We start from the raw sequence: 20,406 nt of genomic DNA on the forward strand, positions 1-20,406 counted from the left end.
CCTCCGGGGGTCCTCATCTGGAGGCTTCTCCTTGCACCCCCCGCCCGCTTTCCTTGCCCGAATTTCTCCTGATTAGCCCCAAAACGGCTCAAACAACCAGCAGGAGGGGGCACAGCGGGACGCGGCACCCCATTGTCGGGGGGGGCAGCCCGAGGAATTTGGGGAGACGAAGGCGAGCCTGGCCCGCTCGTCCGCCCCCACAGACCTTCGTCCCCCCGGTCCCTGCCGTCACCGCCCCGTAGCGCCCGCTCCCCTCGCGCGGCCCCGCTGTTTGTGGGGTCTCTCCGGTTTCCCTTCCCGGGATCGAGTCCCTGCGGGCCGGGGTCGCTCTGTGGGGTGCTGAGCACACGGGGGGACGCGTCTCGGGCCCGAGAGCGGGGCTCGCCATTCGGGCATGCGGGGAGGCCATAACCGTGGGGAAAGGGGGTTGGGACCGACATGGAGGAAGCCAAACTGGCCCCACAGATGCAGGAGCATCTTCCTCTTCCTCCTTCTCCTCCTCCTCCTCCAGCATGGCCCTGGGACCGGGGCAGGAGCAGGGGATGGGGCCAGGGCAGGAGTAGGTTTGGGACAGGGGCACGAGCAGGAGATGGGGCCAGGGCACAAGCAGGTATGGGACTGGGACAGGAACATGGTGTAGGACTGGGGCAGGAGCAGGTGTAGGAGACTGGACACAAACGGGTACGGGGCTGAGGCGTTATAGGACTAGGACAGGAGCAGATATGGGGCCAGGGCATGAGCAGTGTGTGGGACCGGGGCAGTGTATGGAACTGGGACAGGCAAAGGTTATGGGACTGGGACAGAAACAGGTATGGGACCAGAGCAGGGTGTAGGATTGGGGCCAGAGCAGGTTATGGGGCCAGGACACAGACACGTATGAGGCAGGCACAGTGTATGGGACCGGGGCAGGTTATAGGGTCGGAGCAGTACATGGGACTGGGTCAGGTTGTGGGGTCAGAGCAGTGTATGGCTCTGGGACACGTTACGGGGCCGGAGCAGTGTATGGGACTGGGTAGGTTGTGGGGTCGGAGCACTGCATGGGACCAGGGCAGGTCATGGGGTCAGAGCAGCGTACAGGACTGAGGCACATTATGGGACCAGGGCAGGCGCAGGTATGGGAGCGGGGCAGGTTTCGGGGCTGGTGCCCGTCTCCCCACGCCGCCCTCTCCCTCACGCCCTGCTCAAGGCCCCAGGTACAGCCCCGCGTCCATTTTCCCCGGGCCCCGCTCCCCGCCCGCCGCCGCTCAGCAAATGGCTGCACCGGGGGCGGGGGGGGACCGGGCCCGGGGCCTCGCCGTGACAACGGCACCAAGATGGCGGCGGGGCGCGGGGTACGCCGGGAGCTGTAGTCCCCCGCTCGAGCTGCCCTCACTCGGCTGCGCGGCCTGCGGGGGGGGGCGGCGCGGGGGCTGCTGGGAGTTGTAGTCCGGCGGGGGCCGCTGCCTCGCACACGCGGCGCCGGGGGAGGCTCGGAGCGGGGGGAGCGGAGCCCCCCGGGCCCGAGGCTGGGCCTCGAGGGGGAGGCCGAGGCCTTTGCTCCCCGCGGGGGCAGCCGCCTCCCTCCTCACCACACGGCCTCCAGGAGGCCCTCGGTCTCCCCGCGGCCTCTCTCTGCCTCACCCCGCTCCTCCCTCCCCCATCCGCCATGTCAGCTCCTTCCCCCCCCTCCCGTCCCCACGGCCCGCCCCCGATCGCGGACTTCACTTCCCATGATGCCCCGCGGCGGGGCCCGCTGGGAGGCGGGCGGCGGGCGGCGCGCGGGGCCTGCCGGGAGTTGTAGTTCGTCGGCCGGGCGACGGCGGCGGAGCGGGCGGGTGGGGGGGGTGTCGAGCGCGGCCGGCGGCCATTATCTGCGAGCGCGGAGCCGGGCGCTGGGGCCGCGGAGGCTGCGGGGCCGGGGGGGGGCAGCCATGGCGGCTTAGCCTCGCCCCCCCTTCCCTCCCCTTCGTCCCCGGCAAGGCCGCGGCCTAGCCGGCGGGGCGGATCCTCGGCCTCGCGTAGCGCCGGCCGCCCGCCGGGGGCTGCCCTGGCCGGGGGGGGCCATGTCCCTGGTGGCCTACGCCAGCAGCGAGGAGGACAGCGAGGCGGAGGGGGCCGCGGGCGAGGCGGAGGAGGAGGAGGAAGAGGAGGGGGAGGATGAGGAGGATGATGAGGACGAGGAGGCCCTGCCTCGGCCCCCGGCCCCCCAGCCGCAGCCTCGGGGCCTCTTCGCCGCGCTGCCGCCCCCCAAAGCCCCCCAGCCCCCGCCCGGCGGCTTCCCCCCGCCGCCGCCGCCGCCGCCTCCCCTCGCGGGGCCCCCGGCCGCCCTCAGGGCCTTCGGAACCCCCCCGGGGGGCAGGAGCCCGGCCTCGGCCTCCGCGGCCAGCGACGGCGGCCCCGAGGAGCGGCCCCGGCCCGGGGGGCTGCTGCTGCCCCCCCCCCGGAACGCCGCCGCCCCGGCCCTCGGCTTGGGCCCTGCGGCCTCCGCCGCCCTGCCCGGGGCTGGGGGGGAGCTGAGCCTCCCCAGGGCGAAGAAGAGGACGGAGCCGGTGAAGATCGTGGTGCCCGAGCTGCACCAGGGAGATGTGAGTATGGAACGAGCCCCCCCATCCCTCCGGCCTCTCCTGGCGCTGCTGGTGTGGCGGTGGCAGGGAGGGTTTGTCCCGGCTGCCGGCCCTAATCCTAAAGCGCTTTGCGGAGTTAAACTGATGCAGAAACCTTATCTGCGATCGTAACGCCCCCAGACCCCGATTATCCGCACCCTTCTTTATTCCCGGCGCTAGCGAGTCGGTGGTTTGGAGCCGCGTGGCCTTGGTTGGGAGCGTCCCTAAAAAGCCCACGTTTCTCTTCGTTTTCTTCTTTTGTTTGCTCTGAGATCAGTAGCTCTCCCTGACAGCGTGTTGTTTATCTCCCTAAAGACTCTAGGTGTCCTCCAGACCTCGAGGTAATCGGTTTCTCTTTCAGCTCTTTTTTTTTTTATGGTTGCCCCGTGCTTTATGGGGTTCCTCAGCACCAAAGCCAGCTGGTGGCCAGCTGCAGCACCCACACCGCCAGCTGGCGCCAGGAGCAGAGAACCCCCAGCTCCCTCTCTCCCCTTTATTTTAACATCTGTGCATCCCCGTTGACCACCAGAAGCACGGTGGGACCTGGCAGCGACGCAGCTCTTCCCGTCCCAGGGCCCACGTGGGACTTTTTCTGTCTGCCCTGGCGGGATTGTGGCTCGAGGGTCGGCGTTTTGGGGACACGAGGGAGCTGCACCTTCGCTCGGGGTGGCACATCTGGCTTTGCCGGAGCAGCAGGGACACGGCAAGAGAGGGCGAGAGGGACGCGCGCCTGCCGGCCGGCCCCGAGCCGTGTTGCTGCTCGCCAGCAGCCAGCCCCATTTGGCAAACCGGGGAGCCCGAGCTCCTCCTGCCACCGCTCCCGAAACGCGGCAGAGGGGCAGCTAAATCTATCAGGGCGCGCTTGGGGCTGCGCCTGTCGGCACCAGGACAACTTGTTGCGGAGCCCAGCCCCGGCCCGTTGGAGCCCAGCCTTGCTGAGGAGCCGCTTTCCTCGTCGCAGGCAGGGGACGGGAGGAAGAGCGCAGTGACTTCAGGGGAGGAAGCCCCCAGGGCCCTCCCTGCCGCCCACCTCCCGTTTCCCATCTGATTTTAAAGCCTTCGGCCGGTTCCGACGGCGATCCGCACGCGCCGGGCTGCGGGACGCACGGGGCACCCTTGTAGCAGGAGGTTTGGGTTCGTCCCGTCCCCTCAGCCCCACTTTGTGCTTCCTCGCTTTCCTGCAGCGCCCCAGGACAGGGCCTCCCTGACACCCCCAGTTTTAGGGCTCTTAGCTCCCTCCTTGCTTTTACGATCGCTGAAACAAGCTCGAGCGCGAGGAGATTCCTTCTCCTCCCTTCTTTCCCCACCCCTGCCTCTGACCAGAAGCGCTGCAGGTCCTCGGGGTGGCGAAGAGAAGCCCCTGCAAAACCGAGCTGCTGCCGGCGGCGCCCGCTCGAGATTCCCCAAATCCCGCTGCCCGTCGCTGCCTTCCTCGCCCCGTCCTCCTCCTCCTCCTCCTCTTCCTCCTCTCTGCAGAGCCTCCTGCCCCTTTGGGTTGCACCTGCGGGGAGGTTCCCGGGCTGGCTCCTCTCTCCGAAACGCAGCCACCGGGTTTTATTGCTGCTCCCGACTCTTTATTTACGCCTGGCCTTCTTCTTTGTCCTGTTTTATAATTCAGATAGCGAGCTGGCAGAGGACCTCGTTTCCTGTAATCCCTTTAAAGTGCTCTGCAGAGCCATAAAATGATAAAGGCGCTCGGGGCCCCTTCCGACGGCCAGGCTTTGTGCCCTGGTTTTTAATGGTATTTAACAGCTCCAGAGTCCATGTGAAGGCTCCCGGCCATCCCGTGCGTTGTGTGCTTCCCCCCGTTAACCTCACTCTTTGAAAGAGAGCGCTCCCCTTCTGCCGTGCAGCTCGGGTTCTTTGCCTTGCTTTCGGTTGATTTTCCTGTGTTTTTTTTTTTAAAAAAAAACCAACCATCCGAGCTGCTGGCTTCCGAAGCGCTAGGGAGGGAGTCACCTGTCTACAAGCTGGGTTTCTCTGCCCGCCCGCTCTGCTTTAGGGCAGCAGTAAAAAAAAAAAACACTTGAAAATTCGGGATTTTGGTTTCCAAATCCCCTTTTGCACCCTGAGGTGGGTGACCGAGCTCAAGCTGGAGCTCGGCTTTTGGTTGTTTCTCTGGCGAGGCTGCAAGAAGTGATGCCGGCTCGTTCGCAAAGCTCGTCTTTTCTTTTTTCTTTTTTCCCCCTTGTTTTATTTTCTGCCTCTGCCCAGACCACAGGAGACGCAGCTGCCTCTAAACAACGCCGGGTACCGTGGCCCTGCGCGTGCTGTGGGCGGCACGTTTGTCTTTGCTCTCTCTTTGCTCTGCCGCAGATGCCTCAGCAGGAGCGTGACGGAGCCTGACCGCAGCCCGCTGTTGCTTTTCGGCCGGGCCCCTGGCAGGTCCTGAGCCCAGACCTGGCGCTGCTGCGGCTCTGTGCTGTTCACAGCGAAAACTGACAAGCTGCTTGGTGGCTGGCAGTTGGTTTTTTGATATCTCAGGTTGTGCTAAGCTCTGTTTTTCTTTCTCAGTCAGATTCAGAGGAAGATGAACCAGCAAGGAAGAAAAGCACTCTTCAGGTGAGTGCCGGGTACATTGAATTAAATGAACTTCGCAGTAAATAAGCATTTGGCTGAGGATCTTGGGCGCCCTCCCTTGTAAATTGGTTGCTCTGATCAGTGCAGAGCAGTCTGGGGATAAAATTCCTGGGGTGGCAAGCCCCTTTTGGGGGAAACTTCCTAAATTTTAAGTTTCAGACGAAATACGCCTTCATTTGGGGAGCAGGCAGATATTGGCAAGCCCCGGTTTTCCTTTAAAAGCCTCGCCAGCCCCTTGTGCGAGGAAGCCCCGCGGCGCGTTGGAAGTAGCAAGCAATTGTGCTGAGCCATGGGAAACCCATTAATGGCGTTAGAAGTGGAGGGGATAATTGGCAGGGAGTCAGGCAGGCGGAATCGTCTCGCTCACTTCTCTTCTTTCTGTCATCCGTTTGCCCCGCACGGAACTCACCAGGGACGCGGCGAGGGCTCTGGCTTGTCCGCTCTGCTTCCTCAACCCAAGAACTTGACGGTGAAAGAGACCAATCGGTTACTTTTGCCCTACGCTTTCTCGAGGAAAGCAGCCGACAGCGCCTCCGAGGCGAAGCCCGCGAAGGCCCCCACCTCCTCCTCCAAACCCAAACCTCCGTCCAAGCCGGCGGTGGCCACAACTCCTTCCCCCTCTGCCATCAAAGCCGCCGCCAAGAGCGCTGCCCTCCAGGTAACCAAGCAGATCACGCAGGAAGAGGACGACAGCGACGACGAGGTCGAGCCAGAGAACTACTTCTCCTTGTCTGACAGGAGCGAGCCCGGCCTCGCGGCCGCCGAGACGTACATGTACTCCGGCGCGGCGGTGGCGGAGGACCCGCCGCCGGGGACGGAGCCCGAGTCTCAGTTCCAGGACCCTGCTGCCAACGCCCCTCTGGAATTCAAGACGGGCGCGGGTTCCAGCGGCGCTCAGCACGGCTGGCTGCCCAAGGCTGGAGAAGAGTACGGCGGCCAGCCCTACGGCCAGTTCCCTGCTTACGGCGACGCCGGCGTGACGGGTGCTTATTACCAGGTGGGTTAATTATCCCCGGGACAGGGGGGAGCTCGGTGGGGCTGCCCTGAAGAGGGAGCTGGGGCAGGAGGCTCTGAGTTAGTTCCCGAAGCAGGTTGGGGCTGGTGGGAATCTCTCCCAGCTGAGCTCACAGGGACGAGGAGCGGGGATCCAGAGCACTTAGTACGGCAGGGCTCTTCTGGCATGAGAGCCGCGGATGCTCTTTGCTGGATAAATGTTTAATGGGCGCACACTCGCTTTAAAATGCCCCAGCAGAACTGCCCCCGCCGTTGTCTGGGTGCAGAACCAGGGCTTGCCAGCGCCGGCGGCTGAGGCCAGCTTGTTTCTAGCAATTCAGCAGAGCGTTTGTTGTCGGGTACCTCTGACAAAACGCCCTGGGCTCTTCAGCAGTGCTGGAGTAACGAGGCGTAAGTAACGACTGCCTCCGCCACGGGAGGAGGCGCACGTGTAACGTGCTGTGCTCCCCAGAGGGTGGACAAAATCCTCGATGAGAAACCAGCGGCTCCCCAGGGGAGGTGCGAGGCGCAGCGCTGCCTCCCAGGGCCCCTCTGTGTGTTTTTTTTACTCCGGGATCAGTCTCGCTTTGCTGTGGTGACCAGCTGGTTTCCCTTTGCCGACAGGATTACTACAGCAGCAGCTACTACCAGGAGGTGGAACCAGCCCAGGGCGCGCCGCAGGAGATGAGCGCCGACTCCTCCTTCCTAGACGACGAAGCGGTTGGCACTTTACTCTCTATCCCACCGAGGAGTTTGTGTTTAAGCTCTGCTAGGACGTAGGACCTGCTCGGCAGCCCTGGTCCTGAGCTGTGCTCTGTGCCGAGCCAGACCCCACTGCTGCTCCGTGGGGCCTAGGGCTGTGTCGTGGACACGCTGCGCCCTTCCAGCAGTGTGTCGGGCTGCTGCTCCAGGTGGCTTTGCCTGCTTTCTGAGCTGGTGGCTTTGTTATTTCCACCTAGCCCAGTGTTCTTCTCGTTGGGGATGTGTAGGACAGCCGAGGCGTGTGGAGCTGAGTTCAGATACCTTCGTGGTACCTCCTTTAGCGCAGCCGTGGACTCCCCACGTCCTTCAAACGCTTGAGAACTAGAGCTCAGAAACCCGTTTAAAAGGAAAAAAACCCAAACAAACAGCACACCACCTCTCACTGTTGATCTAATCTAGAAACTGGCAGCCCTGTTAGCTGAAGCAGCGAGTGCCGCAGAAGATAGCCCGTCTGCTGCTCGCTTCCTCTGAGGGGCCTCTGCTTTTTGAGGTGGATTTGAGTGAGGCAGGGTGGGTATGTTAGCAGCCTGAGGTGCTTCTCTCGCACTTAAAGCGAGGGGCCTGAGAGTCTGAGGCTCCTGAGCACAAGTCCAAACCAGGGTAAATGTTTTCCATTCTGCGCAGAAAAATGACATTGTAACCTTAACGTTCAGGAGAGTTCTGCTTTTCTGTAGATCAAAATATCTTAAAGAAAAAATCCCTCCTTGGAAAGATGTGTGGTGATGTGACCTGTCCCACGCTCAGGGAGCAGAGGGTCGGGCTCCAGCTGCCTTCACTCGCTTTGGGGTGGCGGCGGCGGCGATGTGTGTTTAACTTCGGTTGTTTCTGTTCTTCGTTCAGTTCAAACGCCTGCAAGGCAAGCGGAATCGGGGGAGAGAAGAGATCAACTTTGTGGATATCAAGGGTGACGATCAGCTGAGCGGAGCCCAGCAGTGGTTGACCAAATCCTTAACAGAGGAGAAAACCATGAAATCATTCAGCAAGGTGCGGGCAGGGAGGGAGAAGTGCTGCCTGGGGTTTTGGGGATCTTTCTTTGGTTCCTGTTTCGACCGCAGCTGGAGCTGTATTAGACGCTGTGCGGTCACCAGCGTGTGGAGGGATGGGGACCCTTGTCTTGTGTGCGGTGTAAATAATTAAGGGAACAGCAGCAGGGCTTCTCAGAGCGCAGTGCAGGAACTGCTTCAGCCTGAGGAGCTCTGCCCCCGACCTGAAAGTGAAACCAATACTTCTTGAACTGCCTCTGTGCAGGCTCTTGTCTCGTGTCGCTGCCTGGGTCAGTATCTTCCCAGGCTCAAGTTTATCTGATCTTGCTTTCTAGAAAAAAGGAGATCAGCCCACGGGACAGCAGAGGAGGAAACACCAGATCACGTACCTGATCCACCAGGTGAGTGCCCTCCCTGTGGCCTGGGAACTGACGGGGACAGAATTAGGGGGCTTGAGACCCGCCGCGGGTCTGAGCTGACCGTCTGCCTTTCTTTTTGCTTTGCTTCACCTTTCCCCTTCCCCTCCCGGCCCGAGCGCATGCGTGGCTGCGTTCGGTTACGAGGCTCTTTGCTTCCTGTCTTAACTCCGCACGGTCGCCGTGTGGTCGGGGAGCAGCTGCCGAGGGCCTCCCACAAAAGCAGCTGCGTTCCAGCGCGGCCCGGGCTGCGTCCCGATGAATTCAGGCCTCTGTCGAGATAATTGCGCTGGCTCCCGTAACGAGCCTGACGCGCGCCCTGCTCCGGGCCGGCAGGGGCAGCGCTGCTGACTCAGCGCGCGGCGGCTGGGTGCTAATCCGCTCCGTTTCTGCAGGCGAAGGAAAGAGAACTGGAACTGAAAAACACGTGGTCTGAAAACAAGCTCAGCCGGCGGCAGACCCAAGCCAAATACGGATTCTAACGCCTCCGTCCCCACGTTCTGGCTGCTGGCCCGGGTGACCTGCGGTGCCAGACTTCTGGCCTTCGGAGACCGACCAGGCCGTGCAGAATGCTGTCCGCCGGGCGGGCGGGAGGCTGCCGCGCTCCCCTGCCTGTCAGGAGAAAGGTTGAAGGCAAACCATTCCTGAAACTCCGCCTGTAATCCTTCCCCCCGTCCTCACAAGCAGTAAGGTGGAAGGTTCACACCGGGTCTGTTCTGTACAGCTGGCAGCGGCCCCGAGGCAGCTGCAGGAAACGCGCCTGGTGCGAGGCTCGGAGCTCTCGTCCTGTAGGTGCAGGGGCTGCTCCTCCTCCGAAGCAGCCTCGCCGCTGGAACCCGAGGCAGAGTCTCAATAAACTTCCATTGCCCACTTTGCTCCTTTCTTGGACTCGCTGTGCGTTGAGAGTGTAATTTTTCTTTCTGAAAGGCAGTGAGTTTCAAGAGCAAGCCTGTTTTTTTTTTTTTTTGTCATTTAATTTGAAACATCCTCGTGGCTGTTTAATTTCATCTGAGTAAATCCCGTGCTCCTCTCGTGAATGATTTATTCTGTGTGTGTGTGTGTGGCTGAGTTAGTGTTTTTGGTCTTGGCTGCACCAGCCTGGATGTCTCAACCCGTGCTGAGAGGAAGCTTACATTCCTGTTCCAAAGGAGAAGCAGAGCGACAGGTCAGAGCTCGGGCTAGAAGTGCAAATACCGCGGCGTGGAACATGCAGCGAGCGTTGCGGATCTCGCACCCAGCACGAGGTGCTGCTGAGAGCTTTTGGCTGTATGTGATTGTTGTGTGTGTGTCATTTCCTTTTTTTTTTCTTTTTTTTCCCCTTTTTCCTCCTCCCCCTGACCCAAGGCCTCCAGTGCTGTAACAATCTGGTCTCCACGCTTGTTGAACCGAGTGTTCCCAGCGTCTCGCGGCGCAGCTGGCAGGGAGCTCAGTGAGTGAAGCAGCATTTCCTGTGAGCAGGCACAGACGAAAGCTGCCTGCTGTACTTTTTTTTTTTCCCTCCAGCTCTTTAGCTCGTTTGTATCAATTCCCTTTCCTCTAAAGGCGTCGTACCTGAGTAAGTGTTAACCTGACCCCGCTGGCTGGGAAGAGGAGACCGTGTCCAGCCTTAACTTTTTAAAATGAAATCTTTTACTTAAGGTATCAGGGCTGGGTGGGATGACTGCAAATCATGTGCAGCCTTGCTGGCCAGACCCGTGCAGCTGTAGCCGAATCTCTGCGGCCTCTCTCGGTTCGTTGTTCACCGGAGCGTGCGATGCCGGAGGGAACAGAGAGCTGCTCTGGTTATTTAGCTTACATTCCCGACACTAAGGGTTGTATTTGTTGTAACCGCAGCCAGAACGGCTAATATTTGTTACTCCGTTTAGAAGAACTCCAGGAGGTTGTTTTTTTTCTCCCGTGTTACCTGTTAAAAACAAGCAAACGAAACCGAACCCTGATGACTGAGTTCTTTTCTTAGGCTATTTGAAGATAACCCGATTTCTAGTCTAGCTCCCTGGATGTTTTAGTACTTTGCAGAGCCCGTTTGGAGTATTTGAATGACCAGAATAAAGTTACTGTTGAGTAATTTATTCATATCTTATCTGTACAGTGAAATCCTCTGGAAAGAGCTTTGATAAAGGAATAAACTTTTAAATGAAGCAAACCACACCTGTTTCCAGCGCGAGGTGCTCGACTCCCTGCTCGAGGCGGTGCCGTCCCTTCTCCCGGGCTCTCCTCGCCGAAGCACCTCCACAGCATCCTGCCTGCCCCCGGCGCTTTTGGGCAGAGCTGGTGCCAAAACGCTCGGCCCAGGGCCGTTGCCAGACGCGGCGATGCCGAGCAGCAGCTCCACGGCTCGTGCTCTCTGCTCTGTTTTTTTGTTGTTGTTGTTAAAAAAGCCAGGTCTTGCCCACGTTGCCCTGATGCTGGACACAAAACCCAGCCCTGCTGCACCGGGGGCTGTTCCCCGGTGTTGGGTTTTTCCTCCTCTGGGTACAGAGCGGTCCCCAAATCCGGGGCAGCAGCACCGGGGGGGGGCTTTTGCCTGCTGGGGCTTTGCCCCCAGGTGTGGGGCGGGAGGCTCCGTCCTGGGGCTGGGGCTGTGCTCCCGGCTCCTCTTCGCCCAGCCGGGCTCCTGCAGTGACCCGGGGGACGAGGGCAGCTTCCAGAGGCTGGCGTTTTTCCCATTTCGCCGTGCAATTGCTGATTTTTATCACTAGAGGGAAGGTACGCGGAGGGCGATGGCAGCTTGACTTCTGCTCCGCTTGCGGCCGGTTAAGGGCCGCCAAAGAAAGGCTCGAGGGAAAAACCAGCGGCGATTTTCCGAGAGGTGACCCCCGGCCTCCCTTCCCCTCCCTGCTTTGGAGCTCCAACGGGTCCGAGCTCGGGTCTTTGGCTCCCTTCTGGCCAGGCTGCCCGCACCAGGACCCCGCTGGAGCCACGCTCAGCCGGTGGCACCGCGGCCGCAGCGAGGAGGTGGGGGCTCAGGGGGCGCGGGCAGCCCCCCCGGGTTTTGTGGCTTTTCGTGGCTTTTGTGGCCAGGCTTGGAGGCACCTGTGGGCAGCTCTGGGCTCGTGGCACCGCTCCGGCTCGTGGCCAGCTCAGCGTCAGGATCCGGAGGCACCAGCCCCGCTGGAACCAGTCTGTTTTGACTATAACAGCCTCTTCCTCCGCCCTGCTTCTATTCATAGCCATCTCCTTCTGCGAAGATGGATTAAACGCGTTCTTCCCGTCCCCTCCTAGCAGTCTCGCAGGGCTCAGGCAAGCAGGATGCCCCGCGGGGAAGGGCGCACGAATCCCGGTGCGGAGCTGTCGGGTGCTGCCCGTGGGTCCGGGGCTGCCGAGGTGCCGGTTTCTGCAGCGGGGCTGCTCCTTCCGTGGGGCTCTGCCCCACAAAAAGGGGCTCGCTGCTCTGCAGACGAGGTGGACGTGGCGCGGGCAGGCGGCCGGCTCTTTCCGTGGACCTACCTGCGTGCCTCAGGGCCGCTCTCCGGAAAGCTGCTCGTAAATGTTCTCCTGCCCCTCCTGCCCCGCGGGGGCTGCAGGTCTCGTGGCGCTGCTCTTCCTCTGGCCGTAAATGGGGTCATCAAACTCCAGCGAGGGGTTCCTTGGGGCCTGGGGATGGGACGGGGAGGGAAACCCCCCCCCGTGAGATGGTGCCTTAGCCTCGGGGGGAGGCTCGGCTGGAGAGCCCGGCCCCACGCTATCCCACCTGGAGCTTGGCTCCCAGCACCTCCATGGTGGGACGGGGGGGACACGCACCTCCAGGGGTGGGCTGGGGGCTCCTCTCTGCCCACTGCCCAAGGTGGGAGCCACCGGGGGCTGCCTCCTCCTGGAAGCTTGGCTGGAGAAGCTGCGGAAGAGCCGGCGGCGCGCCGGCTCGGTGGGTGCCCGCGCCTTGGGGGGCAGCGTGGAGACGGGGCCCCGCGCCCCCCTGGGGAGCAGGGGGGGCAGCTCCCGCTGGGCCAGCGCCACCTCGGAGTAGACGTTCTCCTCGGGAGCGGGGCCGCAGCCCCGGCCCATGGCGTAGAAGGGGATGGGCTCCTCCGGCTCCCCGCACTCGTGGGGCTCCGCGTAGGTGTGGAAGCGCACGAGCTGCTGGTACTTGGCCTCAGGCGGCTCGGCGGGGACGGCTTCGCGCTGCACCTGGGCGTAGGGACCCTCGGGGGCTGCCCCTCCGCTCCCAGCCCGGCTGCGTGGCCCCTGGGGGGCTGACGAGGAGCCCACCTTGGCCGGGAGCGGCGGGGGGGTGCCGGGAGCCTGGGAGAGAGGGAGAGAAAAGGAGGGTTGGGGGCAGCCCCGGGGACCTGCGCCATCCCCACCCCAGCAGCGTCCTCATGGACCGGAGCCGTCCTCACCCCAACCACATCCCTGCACCCTGCAGCTGCTCTGGAAGTGCCCCCGTCCCCCCCCCCCAGCCTTGCCTTTACCTCCCCGGAGCCTCCCTCGGTGCCGTCCCCCGCCGCCTGCCCGGCTCCCGGCGGCCGCTTGGCCACGGTGCTGTACGCCGGCGGGGTCGCTGGCGATGGGGAGCTGGTGCCGGGGGGCTGCACCCCCCCGTGGGGCTTGTCCTGCTGCGGCGAGAGGAGAGGGGTGAGCGCAGGGCAGGGCGCAGACCCGGGGAGGTGGCACCGGGCCACCAGCCCCAGCTTTGGTTTTGCCCAGCTGCGACGCGTCCTCAGCACCCCGTCGAGAAGCGGGAACGCCTCTGCGGGCGGCATGGGCTAATGAAGGGGATGTTAAAGGGGCTAATTACAGCAAGGAGGGGGGGGAGAGGGGGGGATCCTCACCCGTGGGCACGGCACCGTCAGGAACTCGCGGTAGGGCGCGACGGGCGCGGCGGCGTAGTGCCGCAGCAGCGCGGCCAGCTCGGCGTGGGCGCTGCGCTCGCCCAGGATCACGTAGCGCCCGTCGGGCAGCTGGTCCAGCACGAAGTGCCGGCAGCGCTCCCTGCCCCTGCGGGGACGGGGACGGGGACGGGGTCAGCGGTGGTGGCATGGCGAGGGGCCGAGCTCCCCGGGCTGGGGTCCCTCACCTGTAGGACAGGACGAAGCCCACGGTACTCTCGCTGAAGCGCACCAAGAAGCAGCCCGGCGGCCGGTCCCGCAGCAGCTGCTCCGTCTCCCTGCGGGACGGGGTGGATGAGCGAAGCTCCCTCAATTCCCCTGTCCCCCCCCCCCACACACACACCTTGTGACGGGGTCACCCCCTGCTCACCTGCGGCTGATGAAGCCGTGGAACCAGGCTGGGAGCTCGCCCTCGGCCCCCAGCCTCCTGGCCTGCGTCCGCTCGAACCACAGCCTGGTGCGCGCCCACAGGGCCACCAGCTCCGGTTGCGCGCCCCCCCCGGGCGGGGGCCACCCCGGCGGCGCCTGGGAGGAAGCAGACAGGGGCTGGGGCTCGGGGGGACGCGGGGCAGAGGGTGCCTGAGGATGCTCTGCTGCCCCCCTGCGCCCCTTCATGCCCCCCCCCGGGGGGCAGTGGGTGGCTGCTGCCAGCCCCCCCAGCCCCGGTGTGCAGACGTGGGGGCTGTGCCTGGGGAGTGGGAGAGGGGCCGGGTCGGTGTGCGGTGCTGGACGGTCCCTGCAGGGGTTTTGGGGTGAGGACACGGTACCTGCAGGTGGCTGAGAGTGCTGGGGTGGGGAGCTGGGGGGCCGGACCCTTTGCTGCCCCTCGTCCTACCCTGCCCTGAGCATCTCGTTGCTCCGGGGGCTGCTCCGCTCTCGGGGGCTGCAGCGGGGTCGCGCCGTGCCCCGGCTGGGTGCTGGCTGCGTTGTCCTCAGGTCTGAAGGTGCTGAAGAGGGGGCGGTCGTCATCCATGGGGCCAATGTCCCTGGCAGGCGGAGAGGAACAGGCTGAGGTGAGGCCTCCAAGGGGGTCCCACGCCTCCCCCGTGCTGCCCCATAAGCTCATCGCCTTCCTCCTCCCCAGGAACCCGCACGGTGTGAAGGGGCAACGCTGGGAACCCGGAGAAAAGCGCCAGGAGGGACCCCGAGAACCTTCAAAACTCGGTGAGCCAGGAGGGGAGGGGGAGGAGATGGGGAAAACGCACGAAACCCTGTGCGTGGACGGGACGGGGACCCTGGCCACGTGCGTGTGAACTCGGGCTCTGCGTGCGCCCAGCGCCCGGGCTCGCCTGGGTGCCGCCAACGCTCAGCAAAACAAAATTAATCCCGACCAGATGCTCGAGGGGGTGGAAGCGGCCGGGGCTATTTCGATTACGGGAGGCATCTCTGAGTCATGGGGGCCGGTCGGGGCTCATCGAGGAGCGGGATCCTGGTGGATCCCAGAGCCCCGGGGCCGAGGCCTCGTCTCTGCCTTTACGCAGCACCGAGGGGACCGGCGGCTGCAGCGCGCCCGGCCCGATCTTGCACCCAAAAACGCACGGAAGAGGGCAGGGAGGAGGCTGACAAAGCAAAATGGCACAACCCCAACTTGAGCAAACAGCAGCCGGGCGGTGTGGGCGAGCCGGGCTCCTGCCCTCCGGGGCAGGGCTGAGGCTGCTCCAGGGCTGGGAAGGGCCCAAAGTGGCCTCGAAAAGGGCCGAAGCCCGGCCTCGCCGTGTGCCCCCTCTCTGTGCTGCGCACGGGCGGCTCTGTGCAGGGCTGGATGGGTGCGCTGGGGCGCGCAGGAGCCCTGCTGTGGTCCCTTCTCCCCGCACCTCCTTTGTCCTCTGCCCCTCTCCATCGCGGACCCTTCCCCGGGGACAAACGGCGAGCATCTCCGTGTCACCGCGGTGCTGCACGTCCCCGTGCTCGGGGCCCACTTCCCAGCCCCTCTGCCCCCACCCCAGCTCAACCACCCCTGGGAAGACCCCAGCCCCTCGCCCCCAGCCCTTGCACCTACCTCCGCCGGCCGGGACTCCGAAGCCCGGGGCGGGAACCGGGGTCTGTGTGGGGCCTGGGGCGCTGGCGGTGGGGCAATGCTGCCGCCTCGCCCGTGGTTGCGCCGCCGCCGGGGGCAGGAAGCGGCGAGCGAAGGAGCTGCACCGCGCGGCGAGGAGGGGCCGACGTCACGGAAAGGCGGCGTGGGGCTGCGGGTGGCACCGGCGCCGGCGGGGGCACTTTGGGGACGTCTCCTTGCCCTCCTCCCCCTCTGCCCCGAGCACCTTCGGCTGCTGATTTCATGCTGCAAAGCCTTGAGGGGTCACCAGGGGAGCGCGGGTTGTGCCCGGTGATGCCCGTGCTGATGGGGGCAAGCTGCAGCCGGGGGGTGCTGGGGCTGCAGCCACCCCCTTGGCCGCCCGCCCCGCGGCACGTCTGCACCCACAAAAAGCTCTTTATTTGTCCCATCTGCGCCCTGGTTCCCCCCCGCGGGGCCCAGCCCTGCAGCTGCACAGAGCTTTGGGGCTGGAGCAGGTTTGCAGCCCTGGCGCCGGGGCTTTGCGCGGAGCCCACGGCGCGTCCCCAGCCCCACGGCCGCGGTGGGCCGGCGCGATGCCCCCCGGCGCTCTCCACCTTAAGAAACCCGTCCCTCCTCTCTACCTTCACACCCTCCGCTCCGTTTCCCCTCCGGGCAGTTGGGTTACAATATTTTTATCGGCCAGGCAGGTTTCCTGTTTGCAATCCTCGCGCTCACGGGTGCGGACGGAGCGACCGCGGCGGTGGGAGCGAAGGCTCACTCGGCCCCGGGACCGATCCTGCCGGCTCCCGGCCACTCCTCGAGGGGCCGAGGCGCAGAAACGCCGAGCAATGTGACCCTACAAGGCCTCTCCCAGCTCCTCTCCGCAGCTGGCCCCGCTCTGCCGGGCGGGGACAGCGTGGGGGGATTTCTCCAGGGACCTTGGAAGCAGAGGCGCGCGGAGCTTTTTGCTTCCTGCTGGTTTTCCTCAGTCTCTCCCCAGCGGAAGCCGGATCCCAGGAAAAGAGGCGACTTGGAGGAAAAAAAAATCCCCGCACGGTGGGTTGCAGGAGGGAGGCTGGAGCCGCGCGGGGCGGGGGTGCGGAGCACGGCGTGGTCTCGTCCCGCGGGGGGACGTCGCACCCGGAGCTGGGCAGAGGTAAGGGGTCCCGGCGAGGTGGGGTCCCGCTGGTGCACGGGTGGCTTCGGCAAGCCCCCGCGGTGCAAATCTCAGCTGTGCCCTGTGGTGTGCAGGGGGGTTTTGGGGTCCTGGGGGGCTCTGGTTGTCCCTGAGGGGCTCTGGTTGTTCCTGGGGCACTCTGGTTGTCCCTGGGGGGGCTTTGGTTGTCCCTGGGGGGGCTTTGTGGCTGAGGTCGCTGCAGCCTGACCTGTGTTTGGAAATATTTGTTGGGAACCCCTCCTGGGTGGTGCCGCGCAGCCGCCCAGCTCCGCTCGTCTCCATCAGCTGCGTTTCCCTTTGGATGGCTGAGCCATCCCGGGATACGGCGGGGCGCACGCTCTGCTCCCGGGACCCCCCCTCTGCCCCTTTTGCAGCCCCCCCCCCCCCCGGGGCCGTGAGCACGGCTGGGCTCAGCCCTGCAGCCGCCTGCGGTGCGGTCACTGGGGCGTCCTCCCTGCAAAAGCAGCGCGGGGCTGGAAGGAAACTGCCCCGGTGTCCGTAAGCCCTGGGGACATCTGGGCTGCTGTGACCACGGATGGCGGCTGGGCCCCCCCCTCGGCCCCCCCCCCCCCCCCCCAGCCCTGTCACATGCTGGGGACGGTCACCCGGCTCCAGCCGCTGCCAGCAGCCGCCCCCACGCGCGTCCCAGCACGTGGGTTGGGGACCGCGCGGCGCCTGGCCGGGTGCCCCCGCGCAGCCCCGGGGGGGTGGCACGGGGCTGTCACCGCGGGGAGCAGCCGTCCCCTGTCCCGGCAGCGAGGAAGAGCGCGGCGGGGCGCGGAGGAAGGCTCGTGGGGGGGTAAGGGTTCCCCCCCGCTTCACCGTGCGCCCTGCCTCAGTTTCCCCTCTTTGCTTGGGCGCGTCGAGGAGCGGCGCCAAAAGCCATCGGTGCGAGGAGCCTGGGGGGGGGCTCTGCCGGGACCGAGAGGTGGGCAGGGGGCGCCTGGCCCCGCTGCCCTCCCCCAGAGCCCCTCTCTCTTTTTGTCTTTGCAGCGATGGCTGAGGACGGGGGGGCCGGGGGGGCAGCCTCCGACAGCACCCAGGTGAGCTGGGAGGAGCTGGGGGGGAGGGGTGGGGGCTCAGAGAGGAGCTCGTGGAGCTGATTTTGGTGCAAGGTGGGGTGGGGGCGAGGAGGGCGTGGGATGTACACCGGAGAACCCCCTCCTGCATGCACCTGGGGGGGGTGGGGCACGGTGCCCTCCACGGGGGTCCTGGGCTGGGTGCAGCCCCCCGAGGCATGCGGCTGAGCCGGGACCCCCGCGCCGCGCCCCCCCCCCCCCCGGCAGGATGAAGCCTCACCGGCGGTCACCCTGCGGCCGGGCAGCGTGGAGGAGCTCTACGAGCTGCTGGAGACGCTGGGCAGGTGAGAGGGGGGCCGCGGGGTGCCCCGGGTGGGGGCAGCCCCCCACCCGCCCCCCCCAAGCCTTCGACCAGCCTCAGCCTCGGTTCCTCGGTTCTGGCCGCAGCGGGCATTTCGGCGTGGTGAGGCGGTGCCGGGAGCGCGGCACGGGCGCTTTTTACGCTGCCAAGTTCGTGAAGACGCGGCGGTGCCGGGGCAGCCGGCGGGGCCTGGAGCGGGCGCAGGTGGAGCGGGAGGTGGCCATCCTGCGGGACCTGCGGCACCCCAACATCATGCGGCTCCACGACCTCTTTGCCAGCAAAACCGAGATGGTGCTGGTGCTGGAGCTGTGAGTTGGGGGGGCGGGGAGGGGGTCCCGGGGGTCCCGGGCTCAGACCTGCCCGGTCTGAGCCTCCCCCTGCCTCCCGGCACCGCCGCCACCGCCGTGTCCGTGCAGGATGCGCGGCGGGGAGCTCTTCGACTTCATCGCCGAGAAGGAGATGCTGTCGGAGGAGGAGGCCATCGGGTTCCTGGCGCAGATCCTGCGCGGGGTGCAGTACCTGCACGCGCGCCACATCGCCCACTTCGACCTCAAGGTGTTGTCCCCCCCCTCTCCTCCGGGTTCCCCCCCCCCCCCCCTTCGTCACGGTGCCACCCACACCTCAGCACCTCCGTGGCCGCATCCTGCCCCCATGGGCGCGGTGGTTTTGGGGTGCTGCCCGGCCCCGTTTGCCACCCCCTCATCCTGCCCCCCCCCTCCCCCCGCAGCCCGAGAACATCATGCTGCAGGACAAGGACGTCCCCAAGCCCCAGATCAAGATCATCGACTTCGGGCTGGCGCAGAAGCTGGAGGACGGCGTCACCTTCAAGAGCCTCTGCGGGACCCCCCAGTACATCGGTACCGAGCCCCCCTGGCTGGCTGGGGGGGGGCACCGGGACCCCAAAAGCCCCGGCTCCGTGGGGAAGAACAGGAGCAGGGGGCAGCAGGGACAGGACGCCCACCCTGGTGGTCTCTGTCACTCTGACGTGCTCCCCCCCCCCCGGGCTCTGCCTTCACCCCCAGCTCCCGAAGTGATCAACTACGAGCCGCTGAGCTCCGCGACCGACATGTGGTGAGGATTGGGGTCCTGGGGGGGCCTGGGGTGCTGCTGGGGGGTGCAGCCCCCCCGTGGCTGCTGTGGAGACCCCCGGAGGGCAGCACCTGACCCCCCCCCCCCCCACCTCTGTCTTTCAGGAGCATCGGGGTCATCACCTACATCCTGTGAGTAGGGGCAGGGGGGAAACTGAGGCACGGGGGGCACCCTGGGGGGCTGTCCCCGGGGTGGCTGAGCCGGTGCTGGCCCAGTGCTCAGCGTCGCCGTCGTGTCCCCGCAGGCTCAGCGGCTTGTCCCCCTTCCAGGGCGAGACGGACGCCGAGACCCTCTCCAACGTCCTGGACGGCGCCTACGAGTTCGAGGAGCACTACTTCAGCCAGACCTCCGAGATGGCCAAGGACTTCATCCGGCAGCTGCTGGTGAAGGAGCCGGGGTGAGTCCCTGTCCCCGTCCCCGTCCCCGTCCCCGTCCCCGTCCCCAGGGTGCCCCCAGGCCCCCACCGCCCCAGCCCCCTGTCTTTCAGGGAGCGCATGACGGCGTCCGAGTGCCTCGTCCACCCCTGGATCAAGGTGAGAGGGATGGGGGGGGGGAACAGGGCTGGGACCCCCCCCCCCGGGCACCGTGTGCTGGGGGAGCGGGGAGGGGGCGCGGGGACGATGCCGCGGCTTCGCCCCTGCAGCCCCTGAGCAGGAAGCAGGCGGCGAAGCGGAGCCGCTCCTCCATCAACATGAAAAACTTCCGCAAGTTCAACGCCCGGAGGAAGTGGAAGGTGAAAGGAAAAGGGGGGTGGGGGGGGCACCGGATTAAAAGGTGTGGGGGGGACACCGGGGTGCAGGGGGGGGACACCAAGGTGCGGGGTGCCACCACCCCGGGGTGCTTGGGTGAAGGCGCCGCGCTGCGCTCCGGGGTGGGTGCGTTTGGGGAGGGGGCTGTGGCGGGGTCGGCACCGTAACGCTGCTGTCTGGGGATGGGAGAGGAGGGGATCACCCCCCCCCGGACCCCCACCTTGCCGCCCCCACCCCAGCTCTCCTACAACATGGTGTCCGCCTGCAACCGGCTGTGCCGCATGCGGCTGCTCTGCGGCCCGAGGACGGAGGACGAGGAGCTGGTGAGAGGCTGGGGAGGGGGTATGGGTATTTGGGGTGGGGGCATGCAATGGGGTGCCCTCTTCTTGGGGTGCCCGGGGGTCCTCCCCGTGCCCTCCAGCCCCTCTGTGCCCCCAGCGCGGCTGCGAGAGCGAGCAGGAGGACGAGGGCAGCCACCCCGCGACGCTGCTGCGCCGCCGGAGAAGCAGCTGCTCCTGAGCCCCCCCCTCGGGGAGGGGACCCCAGAACGGGGCCGGCCCACGAGAGGGGCCTCGGGGGGGCCCCCCGATTCCGGTGGGGCTCCCTCATTCTGGTGGCTTTGTGCACCTGGGAGCTGGAGCTGCTGCCCGGCCCCAGTGCTCCCAGTCCCGCGGTGCTGGAGGGGCGCTGGGGCAGTGCCCCCGGACCGGTCTCTGCTGCTGGGACGCCCCCCCCGGGTCCTCTGCCCGCCCCCCCCCCCCCGGAGCTGTCTCACGAAATAAATATGCCCCCCGTCCTCGTGTCCTGCATCTGCGCTGGGTGCTGAGTGCTGCCGGCTTCCTCCCGCTCCTCCTCCTCACCGCAGCCGGCACC

The 20,406-nt window shown here is 65.6% G+C and overlaps 3 protein-coding genes across 10 annotated transcripts; 2 read left to right on the plus strand and 1 right to left on the minus strand.

Moving 5' to 3' along the window:
* Positions 1–1,794: 1,794 nt before the first annotated feature.
* On the plus strand, positions 1,795–10,459 carry PRCC (proline rich mitotic checkpoint control factor). The gene is made up of 7 exons (XM_080570189.1): positions 1,795–2,564; positions 5,097–5,144; positions 5,575–6,159; positions 6,780–6,875; positions 7,758–7,901; positions 8,236–8,301; positions 8,712–10,459. The coding sequence occupies exons 1-7, from the start codon at positions 2,043–2,045 to the stop codon at positions 8,796–8,798; spliced, it is 1,548 nt and encodes a 515-aa protein (XP_080426315.1). The 5' UTR covers positions 1,795–2,042; the 3' UTR covers positions 8,799–10,459.
* SH2D2A (SH2 domain containing 2A) lies at positions 9,816–15,914 on the minus strand. Of its 6 annotated transcripts, none has more exons than XM_080570188.1 (9): positions 15,780–15,914; positions 15,142–15,278; positions 13,978–14,128; positions 13,513–13,667; positions 13,331–13,420; positions 13,086–13,251; positions 12,726–12,869; positions 12,058–12,555; positions 9,816–11,910 (listed from the first exon to the last, which is right to left on the minus strand). In XM_080570188.1, exons 3-9 carry the CDS (start codon positions 14,113–14,115, stop codon positions 11,773–11,775), a joined length of 1,329 nt encoding a protein of 442 aa, XP_080426314.1. In that variant the 5' UTR covers positions 14,116–14,128; positions 15,142–15,278; positions 15,780–15,914; the 3' UTR covers positions 9,816–11,772. The 6 variants fall into 6 exon arrangements, with proteins under 6 accessions (XP_080426314.1, XP_080426313.1, XP_080426310.1 ...); XM_080570187.1 differs by having other exon boundaries at positions 15,142–15,432; positions 15,780–15,910; XM_080570184.1 differs by lacking the exon at positions 15,780–15,914 and having other exon boundaries at positions 9,816–11,632; positions 11,764–11,910; positions 15,142–15,636.
* On the plus strand, positions 15,845–20,342 carry LOC308183791 (death-associated protein kinase 2-like). 3 transcript variants are annotated; one of them, XM_080570192.1, is made up of 13 exons: positions 15,845–16,294; positions 17,309–17,358; positions 17,602–17,678; positions 17,750–18,003; positions 18,112–18,250; positions 18,423–18,552; positions 18,718–18,766; positions 18,889–18,915; positions 19,054–19,181; positions 19,272–19,317; positions 19,428–19,517; positions 19,773–19,856; positions 19,972–20,342. In XM_080570192.1, the coding sequence occupies exons 3-13, from the start codon at positions 17,603–17,605 to the stop codon at positions 20,050–20,052; spliced, it is 1,104 nt and encodes a 367-aa protein (XP_080426318.1). In that variant the 5' UTR covers positions 15,845–16,294; positions 17,309–17,358; position 17,602; the 3' UTR covers positions 20,053–20,342. The 3 variants fall into 3 exon arrangements, with proteins under 3 accessions (XP_080426318.1, XP_080426316.1, XP_080426317.1); XM_080570190.1 differs by having other exon boundaries at positions 15,850–16,294; positions 17,782–18,003; positions 19,029–19,181; XM_080570191.1 differs by having other exon boundaries at positions 15,850–16,194; positions 17,782–18,003; positions 19,029–19,181.
* The last annotated feature ends 64 nt before the right edge of the window (positions 20,343–20,406 follow it).

The sequence above is a fragment of the Anser brachyrhynchus genome (assembly GCF_964034855.1).
Source record: "Anser brachyrhynchus genome assembly, chromosome: 28".
NCBI classification, from domain to species: domain Eukaryota; kingdom Metazoa; phylum Chordata; class Aves; order Anseriformes; family Anatidae; genus Anser; species Anser brachyrhynchus.